Source organism: Hylaeus volcanicus, chromosome 9, assembly GCF_026283585.1.
Source record: "Hylaeus volcanicus isolate JK05 chromosome 9, UHH_iyHylVolc1.0_haploid, whole genome shotgun sequence".
Taxonomy (NCBI): Eukaryota; Metazoa; Arthropoda; class Insecta; order Hymenoptera; family Colletidae; genus Hylaeus; species Hylaeus volcanicus.
Window position 1 is genome coordinate 2,734,286 of NC_071984.1, and position 19,794 is coordinate 2,754,079.

Genomic DNA, 19,794 nt, shown 5'->3' on the forward strand with positions numbered 1-19,794 from the left:
TTTCAAATCACCTCCCGAACCACCCCTTTCGAGGTGTTACAACATTTCTGGGACACCTTGTATTACAATTGCCAAATTGGTGGAAAGTCGCCTCAATCCTTTTCTTAGCAACGCCATCTTGCGGCGACAGTGAGAACTACCTTCGCTACAAGCTTGAGCGTTTCGCCACCGATGGCACCAGTGGTACGAAAACCCGCTACCCAGGGTCGTACCAAGGTTTCCCGCATCCCAGTCTACGAGTCCAATAAATCTCCTGCGCTTCCAAAAAAAATTTTGCAAATTTTTTCTAAAAAAAATTTCGTTCAAGATAACATACACACATTACATTTATCATTCCCGAAATTGACACCCTGTCCTATTTGTTTGGAACTACCCTACCTGTAACCGTTAAAGCGCCCCTCCTTCGGTCGGCCCTGAACGTGCCCCAAACTTATCGAACATTGGGAACGGGGGTACTGCACCCTCGCGAGCAACCATTTCGTACGGTAATGGTCGTGACGCGGGCAGTGATGCCGTAGTCAAGGAGACCGCAGTAGCAGACAACCAACACTCCGACCATTCGACAACAAAATATATAAGTTCGTCGGAGTGTCCTGTCTCGTTTTTTCCGTTACGGTAGCTTGGCTGTCGCGTGGTCTCCTGGGTGACGGGCACGGCTGTTCCTCGAACGGGAAAAGATCGACCGAAATACGTGGGGGAACACGTTCGGACGCGCAAGTGCGCCCGGGCGTCGTATTAGAGTACACGCCATTCATGAAGACAGGTGAGCGAAAAAGAGACCTACGAGTCTCGCTGTCTTACCATTCCGATAACGATACTTTCGGTATCGATGCTTTGTTTTTCTAGAATTTATTCGTTCATGTACAGGGGAACGTCGCGTACGGTCCTGAATTTTGAATTCCGACCGCGTTATCTAGTGGGTGATAATCATTTTATAGTTGACAATATGTGGGTTCATTATGCCGACTATTTGCGGATACCAGGTATAATATAAGCTGGGTCGAGAAGGGATCGGTCTATGATGGAAGGAAAGTATAGAATAATTGTATCGTTGATGATATCGGGGTTCATTATGCAGACTATTTGTGGGTAGTAAATTTAACATAAGTGGGGTCAAGAAAGTATCAATTGGATATGATCAAGCTTCTTGATCTTGGAGTATCTTTTCATGATTTGTTGATATCGAGACCCTTGAAACTCTCTATTCCCAGATATTGCAATGTACCATTAACACATTGAATGGTCTGTAGTTTGCAAGCTTTATTCCATCCTTTGTATGCCTGGATCAATCTCTGAAGGAAACTTAATGTATCTATAGTATGTAAGTTATACCTAATCCTTTGTATATCTAGAGTAATATAGAAAGAAATTCAATGTATATCAATGCTTCACCATTTGGTAGTAATTACATTTATAACACAATTCAACAATATTTCTCATTTTGACATCATTAGCGTTATACAATGTTTATGTACAATATTCATTTTGTCTGTTGGAATCATTTCCAGATTAATATTTATACAATATCTCATAATTCGTATAATAATAGAAGCACACAATCTCAATAATAGATAACAAAGCATTAACTGTCTCATCAAAGTAGACAATCAATACGCTACCAATTGTTAAAGCATTAAGTCGATCGAATTAATATTTCAAAAACTTAATATCCTCAGAAATCCTACATTTTCCAATTCACTGGTTCCCCCTGAGCATCCCTGTATCAATAAAGAATGATTCCTTCCGTACTACTTCTTCCATGGAAGGGAATCATTGTGGATTTCTTGCTTTCGATATTCCCCTATCACCTTACGCTTTACTGAATTTATTGTGCACCCTCATCCAAGGGGTATCTGATATCTGCAGCTTTTAATTAAAATGGGCTTATCAATTATGTCAATGAACTTCTTGAGGCATGAAAGGAATAGCACAGCTGGAAACCAGCTCCTTTTAACTATTCAATTATTGCTCGCGCATTATTTGTTTGCATGCATGCTTCGTTATACTTGAATTTCAAGTTCTGTGCATCTTGATTCCTGTATATTTTCCTTTCAAGTTCGGCGCATTGTAATTCTTTCGTATTGTCTATTTTTCTTCATCGTACAGAGATAGCAGGTTGGAAACCTGACTGTGGATTTTTGAATGATTTCTGAATGCGCAGGAAATTACGAAATGCGAAAAGTATGCAATAAGATTCAAAAATATTGAAAATAAAGTATACATTATTGTAATATTTGCAGAGTAAAATAAATTCTTAATTAGAAACAGGAATTATTTACTTAAATTTGTATAAATTTGCACAAAGTATGCAATAGTATCAAAAACAATTGAAAGTAAAATTTCATAATATTTGCAGTGTAAAATAAATTCCTAGTTAGAAGTTATTTACTTAAATTTACATAAATTTACACAAAGATCCACAGTCTACCATTAGAAGAGAGTGGAAAGTTTGAATTTTACAAAGCTTCCAAGGGAAATATTCCCAAAGAACAAAGAGCAAGTATTGTAAAGCAAGAGAGATAAGACACGACAGAGTGGTCCCAAAGCCCAGTCATGCGTATCACAGGCCAGGTGTACACACTGTGGGTTTTCCAATGTAACCACTACCCTGTAGAATGGCACGGTAGCTCCTGTAACTATACACAAATATTATTTCTTTCATTTACTCTAAACTGTAAGAGAACAAAACAATTATGCCGGTAAGAAAATGAAGATAGATAGAAATAGATAGGAATTGTTTTCAATGAACTAACAAGTGTACGTTGAACATACTGGTGGCCCCCTTTCGATAGAAAACTCCTGCTCCTTCCTACGAGCACCTGGACCCCTAATTAAAGAACTTATTGCTACTGGTCGGAAGGGAGTTTTAATGCTCTCTAATTGCATCTATGATCTAACCTTTTCCACCGATACACCCTAAACCCCTTGCAAAAGAGCTCTATGTGTTCAGTCACGCGTACAGGGCATTTTAGCCACCACCCCTCTCCCTTTCTGCCCTTTGTAACATTGTGTTTGGTACCTGCCACCCTACAGGTACAGGACGTACCAACACACTTTGCTATACACTCGTCGCAACGACCATGACGTGTTCCTTTCGCATTGGAAGCTCCTCGGGGCTTCCCTTTGATCTGCAGATATAATATTGAATCCTGTACACCTGCGAAAAATTACTCGATTCACCATTTGTAGGTTAGGGTGCTCTGCTAATCTATCTGCATATCAAACGATTCATAGGGGAGTTCGATCACATAAATGGGCTCGATTCGTAAACATATTTGTTACGTTTTCAACAAATGATGAATTCTATGATTTTTCTTTCCTCTAATTTTTTTTTTTTTTTTTTTTTTTAAATGAATTTTTAGCCACAATATGCATGTAAACAAATCAACATATATCCTCAAGATATAATCAATATCAAGTTTAATCGAGCAAATGCAAGCAAGCTCTGTACTCTAGTAAGAAGAAAAGAATTTTATCTTCTGCCAGGAATTACAAGTTCCTTGAAACTATCTTTTATATCACAATAATATAGTTTCTCTCTTCCATTAGCTTTCTCCTCTTATTAGTTTTCTTGTATGTTACATTTTGTGAGACGGGGCAAGGGGATTTCACAGCAGTAGTCGGAAGACATTATTGATATTTGCAGCACCTGTGTGCGTTGCAGATCCTACCCTCCAGAAACGGGGAGGTAGCAGTGGTGGTGATACCGTGGGAGTAGAGAGAGCCGAAGGAGTGATCACCATGACTACGACAGGAGCTCAGTATGCCCTCGCAGCATCCACCAGAACTAATAACGGTGGGGGTGGCTCTACAACAGTGGGGGTGGAACCTAAGCCAAGCGTCGTTGTCGTGACTACTTCCAGTTCAAGTGGCAGTGGCAGTGCGGCACAGAGTCAGTCCACCAGGGGCCAGCAACTCATCACTGTCGTCACCAGCCCTGATCCTTCCAGTCCAAACAACTTGCAACCCATCCAGGTTTGTTACATTATGTTACTTTGATTATTCATTCAAAGTAAGATTTCTTCTTTCATTCGTTGCAAGAAGCTTGTTTTATATTTAAACTTACAACAAAAGTATATTATTTGAATATTTTGCGTGCGCTTGCGATAAGATTTCTTCTCTGGAATAATTTAACATTGCAATTAACTTGTTTTATATTTAAATCTACAACTAGAGTATGTTATTTGAACATTTTGCGTCCACTTGCAATAAAATTTCTTCTCTGGCTTAATTTAACATTGCAAAAAGTTTGTTTTATACTCGAATCTACAACCAAAGTATATTATTTTAATATTTCGTGTGCGCTTAGATTATAATTTACAAAAAACCAGACTTGATTTATTACTTATATGTTATCGAAGTATATACTCGAAAGAAATCTTTTGTAAACACTGATATTGTTATTATATAGACCCTAACAGTTGATGACGAGAACATGCATACTATAAATAATAATTTAGTTATTGGTTCAGGATCCGCTTGAAGCAGCTGCAGACTCTTCCAACGGCTCGACAGGTACCCCAGCACACGTCACAGCACAAGTTGTAGTGAACACTACCCACTCCGGTCAGCACACCCTTGTGGATTCAGACACTGCGTCCACATCAGCTGGCACTATCGTCAGTGGTTCTCCGCATTTTATTACTGTAACAGGTGTGTTTTAAGTAAAACAACTGTGAAACACTCTTATTTCACGTTCAGTCTTGATACACTATCAGTCTTAATACGCAATCAACATTGTCAATTACTAGCAGAGATTTGTTTAAAGAGTTGGTTCTGTAGCTATCAATGATTATGTATACGTAAAAGAAATTGCAATGAGTTGTTGAAAGAGTTACTATGTTAGGGGTCAGTATCAGGATCAGTTTGAAAAATTATAGTGTTTGAGTAGAGATTTGGCCCTTTCCATGCTGCTGAAAAACATGCACCTCTGTCCTTCTACTCTGACCACACTAGGCACCAGTGATTCACCATCTTACGCGTCTCTCACGACGGCAGTAGGTGAGGGCAGAACATAATCAGCATGCGTTATTTTCATTAATTATGTACATATATTTATAAAACTATAACGTGTCGTATATTAATACACTCTTGATTTTGCATGTATACGTCTCACGTTAATACATAGTTGTATCTATAAAAAAATATAAAGGAAAAAAGAAATGTAAAGAATGTCAGATATGATTTTGAGAATGTTGACGCTCTATTTTTTCATCTGATTTCTTGGCAAGGTACAAGCCTGTCTTAAATGTTCGTGCATCTTACCAAGTTTTATCATTCGAAGGGTGTAAATAAATTAAAACGCATCGTCTCTGTTTCAGTGTCAGGGGAACCAGAGGCAGTGGGGTCCGAGTCAGTTTCTCATCCCACTTATGTTCAGTACGTTGAGGGGGATGGGTCCACGTATATACCGACAAATGGTCAGATGTGAGTACATACATTACGTGTTGGATCTTTTAATCAGAGGAAGGTGCAACAGATCAATGCAGAAAAATATTCTATCCAATGATGAGGTCTCCGATGAAGTTTTTCCAAGGTCTTCGATGAAGTTTAATTACATACATTGTATGTTCGCAGGACATATCCTGTGTACGCTGTTGGAGAAGCAGGAGCAATGTACACTCCTGCTTCCAGTCAGTATTACACACCAGCGTCCACTCCAGTGACATACACACAGGTAATCCACAAAACTGGTAATCCTATAACAACGAATACAATTGAATACAATTGAGATACGATACTTGTCCACAATTAAAGGTCACTGGACAAGGATCGAATTCGACAACAGGACAGTTACTATCTCAGGGCAACGGCACATACTTAATCCAACAAAGCGTAGTGGACGGAGACCCTACAGCACACGCGCTGATATCCGCAGCTGCACGTGCCAGTCCACAGACAGAAAATGCTGTAAGATTGCATGTTTACAATCTCCGTTTCTAACTGCTTCTGTTTTCCCGTTTCCTTTATCGTTTGAAACTTTTAGAAACTGTTACGTAACGCAGATCTTTATTCCCACAGGGATGGGAGCCCTGCATGATTGCGAAAGGGGGAAAAAGAGCGATTCTAAATCGAATAATTCATATATTTTTGATTAAAGAACGAACGATGCTCGCGATTATAATTGTTAGGAACTTTGTACTCTTTCTCCTCTATTTTAATGAATGGAAATTTATGAAATGCGATGTACCTTTTTAAATTCGGGGTTTAACAAGCTATTGGTGTCTTGGGTTGTTCGATAGGAAACTGTGGTTAGCGGGGGTGGAGGGGCATACTTGATCAGCGGTAATTCAGGAGGTACTCCCGTCACCGTGGAAGATGCTGCAGCCGCTGCAGCAAACATGACGCATGCCACTAGAGTTTCTCAAGCCACAGTAAGAGATACACCATCCTTATTCGCAGGCTTAGCCTCGTACTAATTTACCGTAGCATGTTTCTCAGTGATAACTGCTTTAGGGATTCTTTATATTCATAGGTGCGCTTTATTGTACTCAGAATTTAATAAGTTCAACATTTTATTCGAGCTGACGAAACTGTTTCTTCCAACACAATTATAACTAATATTCGTGAATCTAGCAGTAAATTAGTTGTTACTCTACAGTTTCTTTTCATTTGTATTGCATTAATTTATCGTAGTATAATTGCTTTCTTAGGAATGATTTTTGCATTTAACGAGCTCAAGACTTTATTTGAAATAACTGTAATTAATAGACTGCGGATCCTTATGCGATATAAAATCTTCGCAAACGTGCCTTATTTTATTCTGCAAATATAATAACATGAACTTTATTTTCAATCTATTTTATATTCTTGCGTATTGTTTGGATTTTGTAGTTTCTTGCACATTCAAATTTCCTATAAATGCATAAAGATCCGCAATCTAATAATTAATATTCATAACTATAATTAACTTCCATTTGTGTCTTGTATCTTATTAAATCCATGCTTCTCTCACTTTGTGATGTATCGTAATTAGAAAAAATTGAATCTCCCTAACCGTAACTAATATTTGTGAATGTTGGGAGTAATTTAGTTGCTAACTTTCATTTCGTCTCTGGTATCTTATTAAATACACACTTCTCTCGCTGTATCTATGATGTATCGTAATTAAAAAAAAAAAATTGAATCTCAATGGTTTAATGATCTCTAATAATTCTTCTATAAACAGGTCCACTGGCTGCTTGAAAATTACGAAACAGCAGACGGTGTCTCCCTTCCAAGATCAACTCTCTACAACCATTACTTACGTCATTGTTCTGAGAATAAATTGGATCCTGTAAACGCAGCGAGTTTTGGAAAATTAATACGTTCCGTCTTCTTGGGTTTGAGGACTAGACGCTTAGGCACGAGGTAATCAACCTTACACCTCTATTCTAAACATAACCAACACGTTGGGTGCCAAGCTAAACCTCGTGAAAATTGTTATGAAGTTAACATTTTGTCTCGAGACTATTGGAAATTAGATAATTTAACATCTGTCGTAGTATTTATTTTTTTAACGTCATCAATTTCACGAATCCTGTCCAGAATTATTTTCATTATTGTCTCACCTTTGAAATTAATTTCTTTAGTTCCTTAATAAAGAGTCCTGTCACGCATTTCTGGATGACGTGGCTACCAACGTGTTACTATCTTAGAATGTCCGTGTACATCACCACAATATCTATAATATTTTATCATTTCTTTTTCTTCCAGAGGAAATTCCAAGTATCACTACTATGGTATTCGCGTGAAACCCAGCTCGCCTTTAGTAATGCTAAACGAGGATGGAACGCCCCGTCAGCAGCAAAGTGCAAACTCCCAAACGAAACGATTCAAGTTTGTGAATCAAAAGCAAGACACCACGTACGAAAACAACACCCATTCGAATACAAATATATCTTCGAACACTTCACCGCCGCAGTATCATCAATACCTCGGTGAAGCAAGCGGAGCCATTCCTGAATTCCCTGAGATAATAGTCGGGCACGGCTCGTCCCTCCCCGAAGATTGCACATTGGAAGATATCGACACGTTCCGTAGCATATACAGAGAACACTGCGAAGCTTTCCTCGATGCTGTCCTAAATTTCGAATTCGCCACCGTTGAGAGCCTCTGGAGGGAATTTTGGCGCAGCCAGGACAATAATAACGGCGACGAGTGCGAGGAAGAAAAATATTTATCCAAGTAAGCGAAGATTCTATCGTATCTTTCAAAAATTCAATCTGTCAAGTAAACAATTCTAATTCTAACTATAGCACGTTCAGAACCAAACTGTGTCGGATGTCTAATCCTAATTCTAACTATTCCATGTCCAGAACCAAATTGTATCAGATGTGCAAGTGCTCCGAAGTCCAAGATTTCATTAGGAAGGTGGACTATACATTTTACCAAAACTTGGTGGAAGTACTAATGCCTAACGTACTGAGACCCATACCAAGTGAGTTGCATCGACTCTTTTTTGAAGAATATTTGAAGATATTTGACTCTAATTATTGAATTAATTATAATGTATCTTCAGGTTCACTGACGCAGTCCATCAGAAACTTTGCGAAAGGATTGGAGTCATGGCTAACATCAGCGATGGCTGACTGTCCAGAGGAAATGACTCAGATAAAGGTACTGCGAACAGATATATGATATAGTGGGTTGTCCGGAAAGTCCATGTCTGAATACATCGAAGTAGTTGAAAACAAATAACATGCATACATCCCTTAAAAGGTGGGAAGGTTGTCGAACAAAATGGCACCTATGTAATTCAATAAATATATATTAAAATTCAATTTGAATGTTTGAATGTTTTTTAAAAATTGCCACGAATTTTCTGGACAACCTGATATTATACACATCTCTGCGATCTGTCCCTGTCAATAAAATTTATTTCAGTTAACCGCTGTATCTGCGTTTGCCCAGACACTAAGGCGTTACACGTCCCTGAATCACCTCGCTCAAGCAGCTCGCGCGGTTCTACAAAATTCTAGTCAAATAAATCAAATGCTGGCCGACTTGAATCGCGTCGACTTCCACAATGTTCAAGAACAGGTATCTGCACCGTTTAAGAACCGGATTATACTTCCGTGCCTTTCGAATAAAATCAAGTAAAAATCACGTCGTTTTCAGGCTTCTTGGGTGTGTCAATGCGACTACACGATGGTGCAACGGCTGGAAGCGGATTTCAAAGTGACTCTACAGCAGCAAAATTCTTTGGAGGATTGGGCGATCTGGCTGAAAAGCGTCGTGACGCAGGTCCTTAAACCGTTCGAAGAGAAACCTACGTTTGCAAAGGCTGCCCGGCAATTTTTGCTCAAGTGGTCTTTCTACAGGTGACGATCCCGAACCTGCTAAATAATTGATCTTTTATTAATTCAGAATTTCATTCGTCTCGTTCGACAGTTCCATGGTGATTCGCGACCTCACCCTAAGAAGCGCAGCCAGCTTCGGATCGTTTCACCTTATTCGATTGTTGTACGACGAATACATGTTCTACTTGATCGAGCATCAAGTGGCTGTCGCCACGGGAACGACTCCTATAGCTGTAATGGGAGATGTGCGTATCTCTATCCTCGTCGCAAGCTAAGAATTCTGTAATAATAACAATTCTGTAATTCATAGTTACGTTTTCTTCCAGAAAAGTCAAAACTGCTCGTTGGTCAGCGCGTTCGGCGCAACATCCAACGGAGGTGAATCACATTTCGTTCATATTCCCTAGAAACGTTCGTCGATCCACGAAAAACAAACGTATCTTAGAGAGTGTTTTCTTTCTTTTAGATGCATCAAACACGAGTCAATCAAAGCGTATGAAGCTAAGCTAACTGCGTGCCTACGCCCTTTAGTTTCGCGAGTAAGTCGTTAGCACCTGAGAACGGAACGTTAGCACAAGAGCATGGCAGGCCTACTAACACGCTAGTCCCATAAATTATAATTTTTCTATGAGACGAGAACCTCGTACTACGACTCCGGAAAGAGGATTTTTGCATAACGCCCAGGATGTATACAATCTAAGTAAGTTTTGTGTGATATAAACGCGTAGGAATACGTAACCGGAGCCTTGCTTCGCGCGAGCAAGCGCAAGGTATCGCTGGCACGATGTTTAGTACGTTAATGTATCATCTAGTCGAGACGTCATTGAGAAAATATACGGGACCATGAATTTCTCATGCCCTTATAGCATCGATATCAAAAGGTTTACTCGATCGAATCTCTTGTTTCCTTGAATTTTTACTGTTGGAAGAATTCGATGCCTTACGTCGACGCTTTGCACTCAAAGAGCCTCGCGGTTCTGTTATCGCGCAACAAATGAAATAATTCAGCGACCATTTCACGGAATGACTTTATTATTTCGTTATTTTATTCGATGGAATTAACTCGGCGTCGCTGAAGCGCAAAGGGTCAACGAAGTTATTGATTTGTTAACAGACCATCCAAATTCGTGTTATGTTTCGTGTTTTCTTCTTTTTTTAAACGTTTAATACGCTGTAGAGTCGAGTGAGCTTAAAATAGCGAACGTCAGTTTGTGCAAAAGAAAAACTATTCATATCGACGGATTCTATTTTGCACAATTGCTCGTCAACATTTTACTAAATCCGCCCTGACGACGGTATTGTCAAAACGTAAAATAAAACTATTCCTACCAGATGCAGATTAGATTAATATAACCGTACGAGTTTTTAGATAATCTCCAACGTTCATATTTTTTAACGTGATTTATTCATTATACATCGAGCTGCGTAACGAGTTCTGTTCTAAGCCGTCTGTTACACTCCATATATATTAGACTTCGGTCGGTATTTTGATGATTTCTGATGTCGTAACGCACCACCTAAATACCTTACGCCTACATAAAAAAATATTCCTGTAAAATTCGAGGTTTTAATTTTAAATAATGGAAAATACATTATTTTCAATCGGTTAACTTCTTTTTTTTATATCTCCCGTAAAAATTGACGGAACAATTTGAAACTTGGCAGAGTTGTTATTTGTAATAATAGGAAGAAGCCTTAAAAATTTCAAATTTTTATCTCAATTATATCCTTATATATCAGGTAAGTAAATACGAAGCTACTTTCTCCACTTGAAATATTTTTGTAACATTATTTTAAATGTTTTAAATATGAATTTATTTATTATTATTTTTTTTTATAAATGTTCCATAAACAAAAATTCTATTTCAGGTAATTCAAAAATTTAGTATGTCAAAGTTCTTCTTTCGATAACAATTTATATTTGGAACATTTGAGATAGTGTTGGTTGATATATAGTATTATTAATAATCTTAATATATATATTAAGATTAAAATTCGAAATTTGTTGGACTTCTTCCTATTATTATAAGTAGGCTGCGGATTTTTATGCATTTATAGGAAATTTGAATGTGCAAGAAACTACAAAATGCACACGGTATGCAAAAATATAAAAAATATTGAGAGTAAAATAAATTCCTATTTAGGTTCACTACTAATTATAAGTAATAACTCTGCCAAATTTCAAATCACTCTGTCAATTTTTACCACAGTTATAACAAAAAACAGTAACCGTTTGAAAAGTTCCATGTATTTCTCATTTAAACTTTTCGAAGGTCAAGCGTTGATACTAAAATTAAAACCTCAAACTTTACTGGAATATATTTTCATGTATTCGCAAGGTATTCAGGTATTAAACATAGATTTCAGAAATCATTTAAGTAAGGACCAATCTATTATATATATATTCTTTCAGTATTTTTAAACGAATAGTACAAAACAACAGTGGAGATTGGTGTAACGATATATAAAATAATCGTTTTGATTTACTGATAGAATATATGGTTCTCGCATTAAATGTACATACATATACAAACAATGTGGCAGATAGAAACAAGTGCACAGTTGTTAAAGTTTAAAAGAAACAAACAAACAAACAAACAAAAAAAAAAAGGTAACAGTAGAAGCTGTGAGTGTCTTCAAACATGCTTCGCATTTAAATAATTTTAATATATCTACTATAAAAGAAAAAAAAAATCAAGTGTGTGTCGATATATGGTTTATATTTGTAGACACTCGAGTAACTCTTCTGTGTAACAAAGTACTAGGATTTAAGTGTGCATCGTGGAATTTCACGTCACATTTCTTTTGTTATATACATGTATATACATACATTATTTTGAAAATGTACGAGCTGTTTCGAATGTTGAAAACGTACATACTTATTATTTTTTTTTCTTTTTTTGTTTTATGTACAGCGAATGATACTGTTCTTGTGTATGTTAATTTATTATTACGATTAAACTGAATTATTTGTATATATTTAACAGCTACTTCTTAAACAAAATCGAACGGAGATTTTATAAGACGCTGGCTGAATCGATAGACGAATTTAAGTTTTATTTATGTGACACCAAAAGACTTCTAATTATTCTAGCTTAATGTTTCTTTCCATTAGCATTTTAGAGAGGGGAATAGAATCTGTTGCTAACCGCAAGTTCATTAAAACTTTGTATTCATTTCTCATTTCCACATTTGTTCTCTATATTTTCAATATGTATACATACATATATATATATATATATAAATATATATATATAGATTTATATTTTGTGTACTCGTATTCATGTAATTGATTTATATGATTGTATCTCATTGAATAAGTACAAAGTTTCAATGAAATTGATACATGCCGCTTTATATATTTTTCCAGTAACTTAATTATTATGGTTATCGATGTCGAAATGCTTGTTAAAGTAATACTTTCAATCGATAAAGGATTCATCTGGAAACTTGCACTTAAGTGATCTTACGTAACGTTTAGAGTTTCTCCAAAATACAGTGTACACATAATGTTAATTATTCGAAGACGAATACATCAAAAGACTATTGTTTGGAATCGCCAAGGATCATTCATGATTCTATCGTCTGGGAACTTGCGCTCAATTGATCTTACGTAACGTTTAGAGTTTCTCCAAAATACATTGTACACATAATGTTAATTATTCGACGACGAGTACATCGAGATACTATTATTTGAAATCGTCAAGGATCATGTTCCAATTGTATTTATTATTGTAAAAGCACTGCTGTATAGACCATTTGCCAAGCTTTACACGTGTACCATCGTTAAAAAGAATTATGCGACACTTAATAAATGAGATCGGTACGAGCTGCTTGGTTTCACGAAGAAAATTGTAAAACGACACATATTGATGCAGAAACGATGAACTTCGCTGTAAAACGCTACGATCGACAGTTAATCGAAAGATGCAAACTCCTATGAACAAACTAGATGTTTGGCAAAACTTGGTGCCTTTTATTTCATACAAGAAAGAAAAAAAAAGAAAACAAACAATTTTTTTACCGTACCTTAATTGTATACAATCGATAAGAAGCTTCCGAGGCCAAACGACCAAAGTAAATGAAACAAACGAATGTAAAACTTGCGCTCTTCCTTTGGGGCTTCTCTGCAGGGCTGCTTCAATTTTTTATGGTATTTTGCGCTTGAAGTAAAATGAAAGAAAAACAATGTAACAGAGAAACTAAATTCCGGAGGAAAGTTTGGAAGAAGAAATTGTACGTACGTCGCTTCTTTTTTTCTATTTAATCGAGCCTTTGCGGCTGAAGACATTCTTCCAAACCGATTTGCTTTATCGAAGGTCGTAATAAAGGGTACTAAACGCTGGTCAAATTGATTGCATTGCGACGCAAGGGAATAGATTTAACGGATATAGAATATATATGTTTATTTATTGTAAAGAAAATATTGCGTGCTAGTCAGAACTTTATAGTTTTAAGTCGAAGAAACAGGGATTGAGTATCACACAGTACATCGACCACTGGTTGCGCGTGTATTATTTGTGCAAGCAGAAAGGATAGAATATTTCCATAACTATAATGAGCTTATATGTATAAAACAAAAAAAAAAAAACCAACTATCGATACGTATGTGTACTTAGCATAAGAATGGCTTTCTAAGGGATTTCAATGTTTTCTTTTCCTGTCGAGGAGAATACATGCACTGTTGATAAGTACAGCCGAATATAGAATTGTGTAACGATAACAACCGACGTTAAGAACAAGATGTTTTAAAATAAACAAGTAAAAATGATAAAGCTAAATGAAAAAAACTATTATCAGAAATGAAAGAAGTCTACCGTGATGCACAATTCTATATTCCAAGATACTCGTTTGTACTTTAGGATCGCTGTTTGTAAGTTTCACGATTATCACCAAGGTGCGAGCAATTGTAGTCTTGTTGTTGACAAATGAAAGATCAAACATACCACGGTTTCCTATGTTGCGGAATAAGACGGCCTTAAATATTTCCACTTGTAAGACAGAAAGGAAAGATTTACTATGTTAAGAGTGGACGTTTATAATGCGAACAACAAATGATTAAAAAGAAAAACGAGAGAGAGAGAAAAGGGAAAATTAAAAGACTATCGAATGAGAAAAAGAAGGGAAAAAGTATCGTTTTTTCTTATGACGTATAGAAGATATTTTGATACCTCCGGATTTGCACAAATCGAGTGTCATTCATTACTGCTTAAATGAAATTATTTTTACTGAATGCAGCTCAAAACGATAACAACTTATATAAAAGTTATGCGAGGTATAAGATGCTGTAAGAACTGTGTGAATGTGCGGATCACAAAAAAAAAAATAAAAATAAAAGTAAAATAAATAATATATGTTTAAAACTTGTAAATCTGTGTTGTACGATTTCGTTGCTTTGCAAGCGTTGCGTAATCTTAAGTAATCTTGAAGTAATCTTTAGTAATACTTTAAGTAAATACTTTAAGTAATCTTAAAGAAGAAAGTTAATGTTATAATTGATAGATGAAATTTTTCAATGTTAGAACGGTTGGAAAGGGAAAAACAATTGCGAAAATGTATTTTCGTATTAGGGCAGGCTTTGAGCGAATCAATTATGTCGGTATAGTGGTAATTTATCGTTGTTTTGTCAAGTAAAATTGAAAGTTTATTAACTGATCGATTCCGCTGAATTGCGCTCAATTGATTTTGGCGCTCACGGAGCATTCAAAGATGGCTGCCACTCGCGCATGCGCATCGTTGAAAGCCGAACAGTACTATAGCTGTAGAAATTCAAATATAGATACGATAAAAGCTTTCAGTTTCAGTTTCAATAACGGTTTCTTTATTATAGTGCGCGATAGAAGCCATACAAATTATTTTATACTTCTATCATTGTTCGGGGCGACTAAAGCGCCAGTAATGCTCATACTAGGTACATTACTGACGCTAAGAGCAGTGCGCATGCGCGAGCGCCATCTTAATTCGCGACATAACAATGTTTATAGATGCCACTGCAACAAAACATGTCTCTATTTATCGATTTATCGTATAATAAGATAGAAATTTCAGCTTATTTTATAACGAGATGGTAGTAACGATCCACGAATTTCGTCTCGAAGTATTACGGCAATCAGTAACATATTTATTTAAACAATTGACAACGTCCAGTTGGGCTACTATAGATTGCCAGTGGCTGGTAACCATGGAAACGCAGTAACAGCGTAACCAAGTAACTAGGCGCATGCACAGCGATACCCGTAATGGCCGCCACTCGCGCATGCGCTCCGTTTCCAGCGCCACTGACGTATCTAGCGCGAGCAGAAAATGGCGCTGTTAGGGCCCCCCGATGGTACAAGTATAAACCGATTGAAATCACGCTTTATTTTCTATAGCTACGCTACTGGCGTCCTTGCTGGTGATAATGGAAAGGATGCGGACGCCATCCAGAGGGCTGGGGGGGAAAGAGGGTGAAATACAAACGAAGCTAAAAAAAGCCAGTTTGGCGGCTGATCATGACTGATCATGTCAGATTGAGTCATTATTGTAAATAGCGTGGCCGATTATTTTGTGTACAGAGTGTTAATTGTTTGAACGTATGACGCAATAATGTGGGAGAATTAAAAATTATTGTTGCATTTATTTATACACTGTTACTGCGCTCAATTTTTCCACTCGGACATCCAAGGTTGTCTTCCCGAAGGTCGATGCGTCCTTCCAAAAATATTAGCGAATCTTCGTTTTATCTGTGAAAAACGTCACAGCGAAAAGAGGTTAGAGATCAAGAATCATCTTACTAGCTGATACACTGATAGCCACTGACACAGATCTTTTCATTCTATTTATTCTCACTTTTGATAAAACATTGCTCCGATAGAATATATATATTAACTCTTGACTGCGAACAATATTTCCTTTTAGTTTCTAATATCAATCCTTGCTGTCTAAGCTACAGCTACACGTCTCCAAATATAAACAGTTTAAATCGATACAATTTTTAATTCAAAGTGAGAATATATCCTTATCTCTTATTTAGAATATAACCAGTATGTACCAATAGCCTCGATTAAATACTGAATCTCCTAACCTTTCCGCAGGGAATCTCATTGGTCAACGAGCATTATTGACACCAATTTCTAATACAGGTCATGATAGCAGTTTGAAGTTTCCAGGGATCAAAGAGCCATTTATACACGTTTATATACTCGATTACGCTCAGCAAACGACAAAATGGCATCTTTTCGGACAATCAAGGGTAAATAAGCAACATCTTAACTATTCTTTTCTTCGCAATTTCTAACATAGGGTACTCATTAACTATCGCGCTCTTGAAAGAAATAGCATACTCTCTAAATATTCGTAAGCGCATTGATTGCGGGATTAGAAGTGGAAGCCAGAGGAAAATTTATATACAAGGCGGTTTACAAATGATAGTACAATTTATAATGAAAAGCAAAGTGGATTCTGGATAATAATATGCGATAAATTGTCTTAAAATGCTTATATTGGTCTCCTCTTTCGTCACCTGAACTTATACTTGGTACTTCTGTATTCCATATAGAAAATAAATCTGAAACAGTACGTACGTATGTATATTTGTGTGTATATTTCAGAGAGAATACCTAGGAGAGGAGTTTTAGGAGCAATGATGTTTTTAGCTTGTATGTTTTCGTACATGATTCGGACAAATTTGTCCATTACCATTGTCGCTATGGTAAATGCGACTAGTAAAGACGGAGGAAGTGGTCCGGCGTGTAGCGTTGTACCCTTAAATAGTACAGAAAACAGAACTACAATCGTTAACGATGTGAGCTTTTTTTTTTTGAAGTCATTTTCTATTTTTAAGGAGGAAAAATCTCGATATTAATCTAACTGTATCTCGATAAATAAGTATTATTAAACTATTTTGATTTATAATAAATTAAATTTAGAAGACACTCGATGACACAGAAAAGAATCATACGTTACATAAATTACATCATACTTGCACACATCGTTGGAGTAATATTTTATGCAATCTGTTATATCTCTACTTTTTAGTACGGCGAAAGGTACGAATGGAACCAACATATTCAAGGGCTGTTGCTTTCTGCCTATTTTTATGGGACTCTTCCAGCAAGTGTGCCCGCTGGACTCCTGGCTGAGAAATATGGGGGTTCCACGGTTGTAGCGTAAGTTCATTGGATACAATACACAACGATACAATTACAGTATTGCTGTTTTCCATTAAATTCCGTATATTCGGAGTCACATGTATTCTAACTACCTCTTGAACTATGCTAATGTAGATTTGCAACACTAGTACCTGCAGCATTAAATATTTTGATGCCTTGGGCAGCTCATCTTCATTACGGTGTGGTATTTCTATTGCGTTTTCTGATGGGTTTCTTTGGTGTAAGTCTAGGAGATTGTTTTTTAATTATCGTACTTTTTGATAAACTTAATTTTCGTATTCTCGTATCTCAGTTTAACAAAACGTTAGAGGTGTAATTGTACCGCTTTAAATTGAAAAAAGACTGGTAACAATTTATTTAACTTTGATTTACATCGCTCTCATTATCAGAGACTAATTTATAAAATAGAATTTGTATACTTAGTACTGTTATATTATTATTATTATTCGTGTCATTGGATTTTATTGAAAAGTAATTAAGTTTCTTGTTGTTCGCGTTTATATTAAAAGAAATCCTATTTTTAGGCAGCAGTTTATCCTGCTCTTCATGCAATGATTGCTAGGTGGGTGCCTCCTAGCGAGAAGGGAATGTTCATATGGACCATGCAAGGTATTTAAAAAAATGTTCCCTAGACAATATCAAACTGTATAATAACGAAACATTTCTAGGTGGACCTTTTGGCACGGTGGTAACATTTGCTCTCTGCGGTCAAATAATCAGTGCTTACGGTTGGTCAACTGCGTACTATGTTACAAGTGGGCTCATACTGATCTTCTACGTCTTGTGGATATATCTCATATACGATACACCTGACAATCACCCAGGAATTACAGAAAGAGAAAAGACTTATATTAAAGAACAGATAGGCACAACCGTTTCTAAACAGAAGGTAAAAGCTTGAAAATCGTCGATTAGATTAGATTTATAATTAGATTTATAAAAGTATCGGTTTCTTAAACAGTGCTCCAATTCTAGGTGAAACTCCCAGTGAAAGATGTCGTTACTTCCGTACCGTTCTTAGCTTTGCTATGGGCCCACTTCGCCAACATGTGGGGCATTTATTTCATAGCTACGAATGGACCAAAATACACTTTGGAAGTTCTTGGTTTCAACATGAAATCTGTAATTGTTTCGTTACTGTATTTTATTAAGTATTTTCCTGTTATTAAGTATTTTCTAACATTTACTGAATCGCAGGGAGGATTTATCACAGGACTACCTTACATAGCTAGACTGGGCGCTGGGGTAGTGTTCGCTGCAGCTGGGGATTATGTTAGAAGGAAGAATATTCTGACGCTGGGTTGGATTAGAAAGATATTCATGCTCTTCTGTTAGTAAACGACTCAGAAACTAGAGAGACAGCCTTTCTACCTAATTCTTCACTAATAAATACAAATAATAATTTGATATACCCAACAGCACACATCGGTCCAGCAGTTGCATTAATCATAATGACCTATGCTGGCTGTGACGCAACAGTTGCAATGGTGATGTTGATAGTGGCATTAACTTTCAACGGAGCTGCATGTCAGACCAGTTTACAGAACCACCAAGATCTCGCTCCGAACTACGCTGGTTCTCTGTATGGGATCATGAATACTTTTGGCAGCTTTCCTGGCTTCATTATTCCGCCAATCATCGGCGCTCTAACAAACGAGAGAGTACGTATCAGATTTAATCGGCAATTTGTTAACTTGAAAGACGAAAAATTTAAATTTATTATTATTCTTGCAGAATGGAATAGAAGAGTGGCGTATCATGTTTTGGATCTCTGCAGCAGTATTCATATCTGCAACGGTACTGTTTTGGCTGTTTGGTTCTGCCGAGATTCAACCATGGAACGATTTGAATCAACAGAAAGTATCGCAGGTTCTTGAAGAGGAGGAACAGATGACAGAGATACCTGCGAAAGAATTGCAGGTAGAGGAAGAAGAAGAAAACGAACGTCTATAAATATACTTAATTTAACGATCTATAATTGAAGAATATCAAATTCTGCTAAGAATTATTATTAAGAACTGCATTTTCTTTTTCTTTTTTTTTACATTATTGACAAAGTTTTCTACTCGCATTTTGCAACATGGAGTACATTAATACAGCTCAGTGTATCAAATTGGATACGGAACTATCGTGAAAGATAGTTGTGTATAAATTTTGTTTACGGTCCACTCGTAAGGGCACAAATTTTTCATGGGACATACTTGCAAATTTATACATTTGTAAAACGGCTATACAGATTTAATACTCATACATCTGTTCGTTTCTTTGATAAAATAAACGTTTTGAAAACCTGATTGATTGTTTTCTTTATAGCTTATTGTTTATGAATACATTTCATGCATACATTTCATGGATACATTTAA

The 19,794-nt window shown here is 36.6% G+C and overlaps 2 protein-coding genes across 4 annotated transcripts; both read left to right on the forward strand.

The window, feature by feature from the left end:
• The first annotated feature begins 499 nt into the window (after positions 1-499).
• On the forward strand, positions 500-10,540 carry LOC128881757 (DNA-binding protein RFX2). 3 transcript variants are annotated; one of them, XM_054133051.1, is made up of 17 exons: positions 500-763; positions 3,647-3,975; positions 4,461-4,653; positions 4,957-5,001; positions 5,322-5,427; positions 5,578-5,677; positions 5,758-5,910; positions 6,243-6,374; positions 7,169-7,350; positions 7,696-8,166; positions 8,298-8,419; positions 8,501-8,598; positions 8,866-9,021; positions 9,100-9,302; positions 9,373-9,526; positions 9,608-9,659; positions 9,748-10,540. In XM_054133051.1, exons 1-17 carry the CDS (start codon positions 754-756, stop codon positions 9,789-9,791), a joined length of 2,550 nt encoding a protein of 849 aa, XP_053989026.1. In that variant the 5' UTR covers positions 500-753; the 3' UTR covers positions 9,792-10,540. The 3 variants fall into 3 exon arrangements, with proteins under 3 accessions (XP_053989026.1, XP_053989027.1, XP_053989028.1); XM_054133052.1 differs by having other exon boundaries at positions 3,665-3,975; XM_054133053.1 differs by lacking the exon at positions 4,957-5,001 and having other exon boundaries at positions 9,727-10,540.
• Positions 10,541-15,712: 5,172 nt separating this feature from the next.
• On the forward strand, positions 15,713-19,725 carry LOC128881759 (sialin-like). Its single transcript, XM_054133055.1, has 11 exons — positions 15,713-16,030; positions 16,355-16,512; positions 16,871-17,064; positions 17,298-17,428; positions 17,546-17,651; positions 17,956-18,040; positions 18,100-18,320; positions 18,407-18,553; positions 18,629-18,761; positions 18,851-19,092; positions 19,166-19,725. Exons 2-11 carry the CDS (start codon positions 16,488-16,490, stop codon positions 19,382-19,384), a joined length of 1,503 nt encoding a protein of 500 aa, XP_053989030.1. The 5' UTR covers positions 15,713-16,030; positions 16,355-16,487; the 3' UTR covers positions 19,385-19,725.
• Positions 19,726-19,794: the final 69 nt, after the last annotated feature.

Excerpts from the sequence above, each read along its gene's own strand:
- LOC128881757 (XM_054133051.1), top strand. Across the intron at positions 5,002-5,321 it reads GTCTCTCACGACGGCAGTAG|TGTCAGGGGAACCAGAGGCA; the intron begins GTGAGGGCAGAA and ends TCTCTGTTTCAG. Across the intron at positions 9,303-9,372 it reads CTCAAGTGGTCTTTCTACAG|TTCCATGGTGATTCGCGACC; the intron begins GTGACGATCCCG and ends CTCGTTCGACAG.
- LOC128881759 (XM_054133055.1), top strand. The coding sequence starts at position 16,488 with ATGGCATCTTTTCGGACAATCAAGG. Across the intron at positions 17,652-17,955 it reads TTCTGATGGGTTTCTTTGGT|GCAGCAGTTTATCCTGCTCT; the intron begins GTAAGTCTAGGA and ends TCCTATTTTTAG. Across the intron at positions 18,321-18,406 it reads CAACCGTTTCTAAACAGAAG|GTGAAACTCCCAGTGAAAGA; the intron begins GTAAAAGCTTGA and ends CTCCAATTCTAG.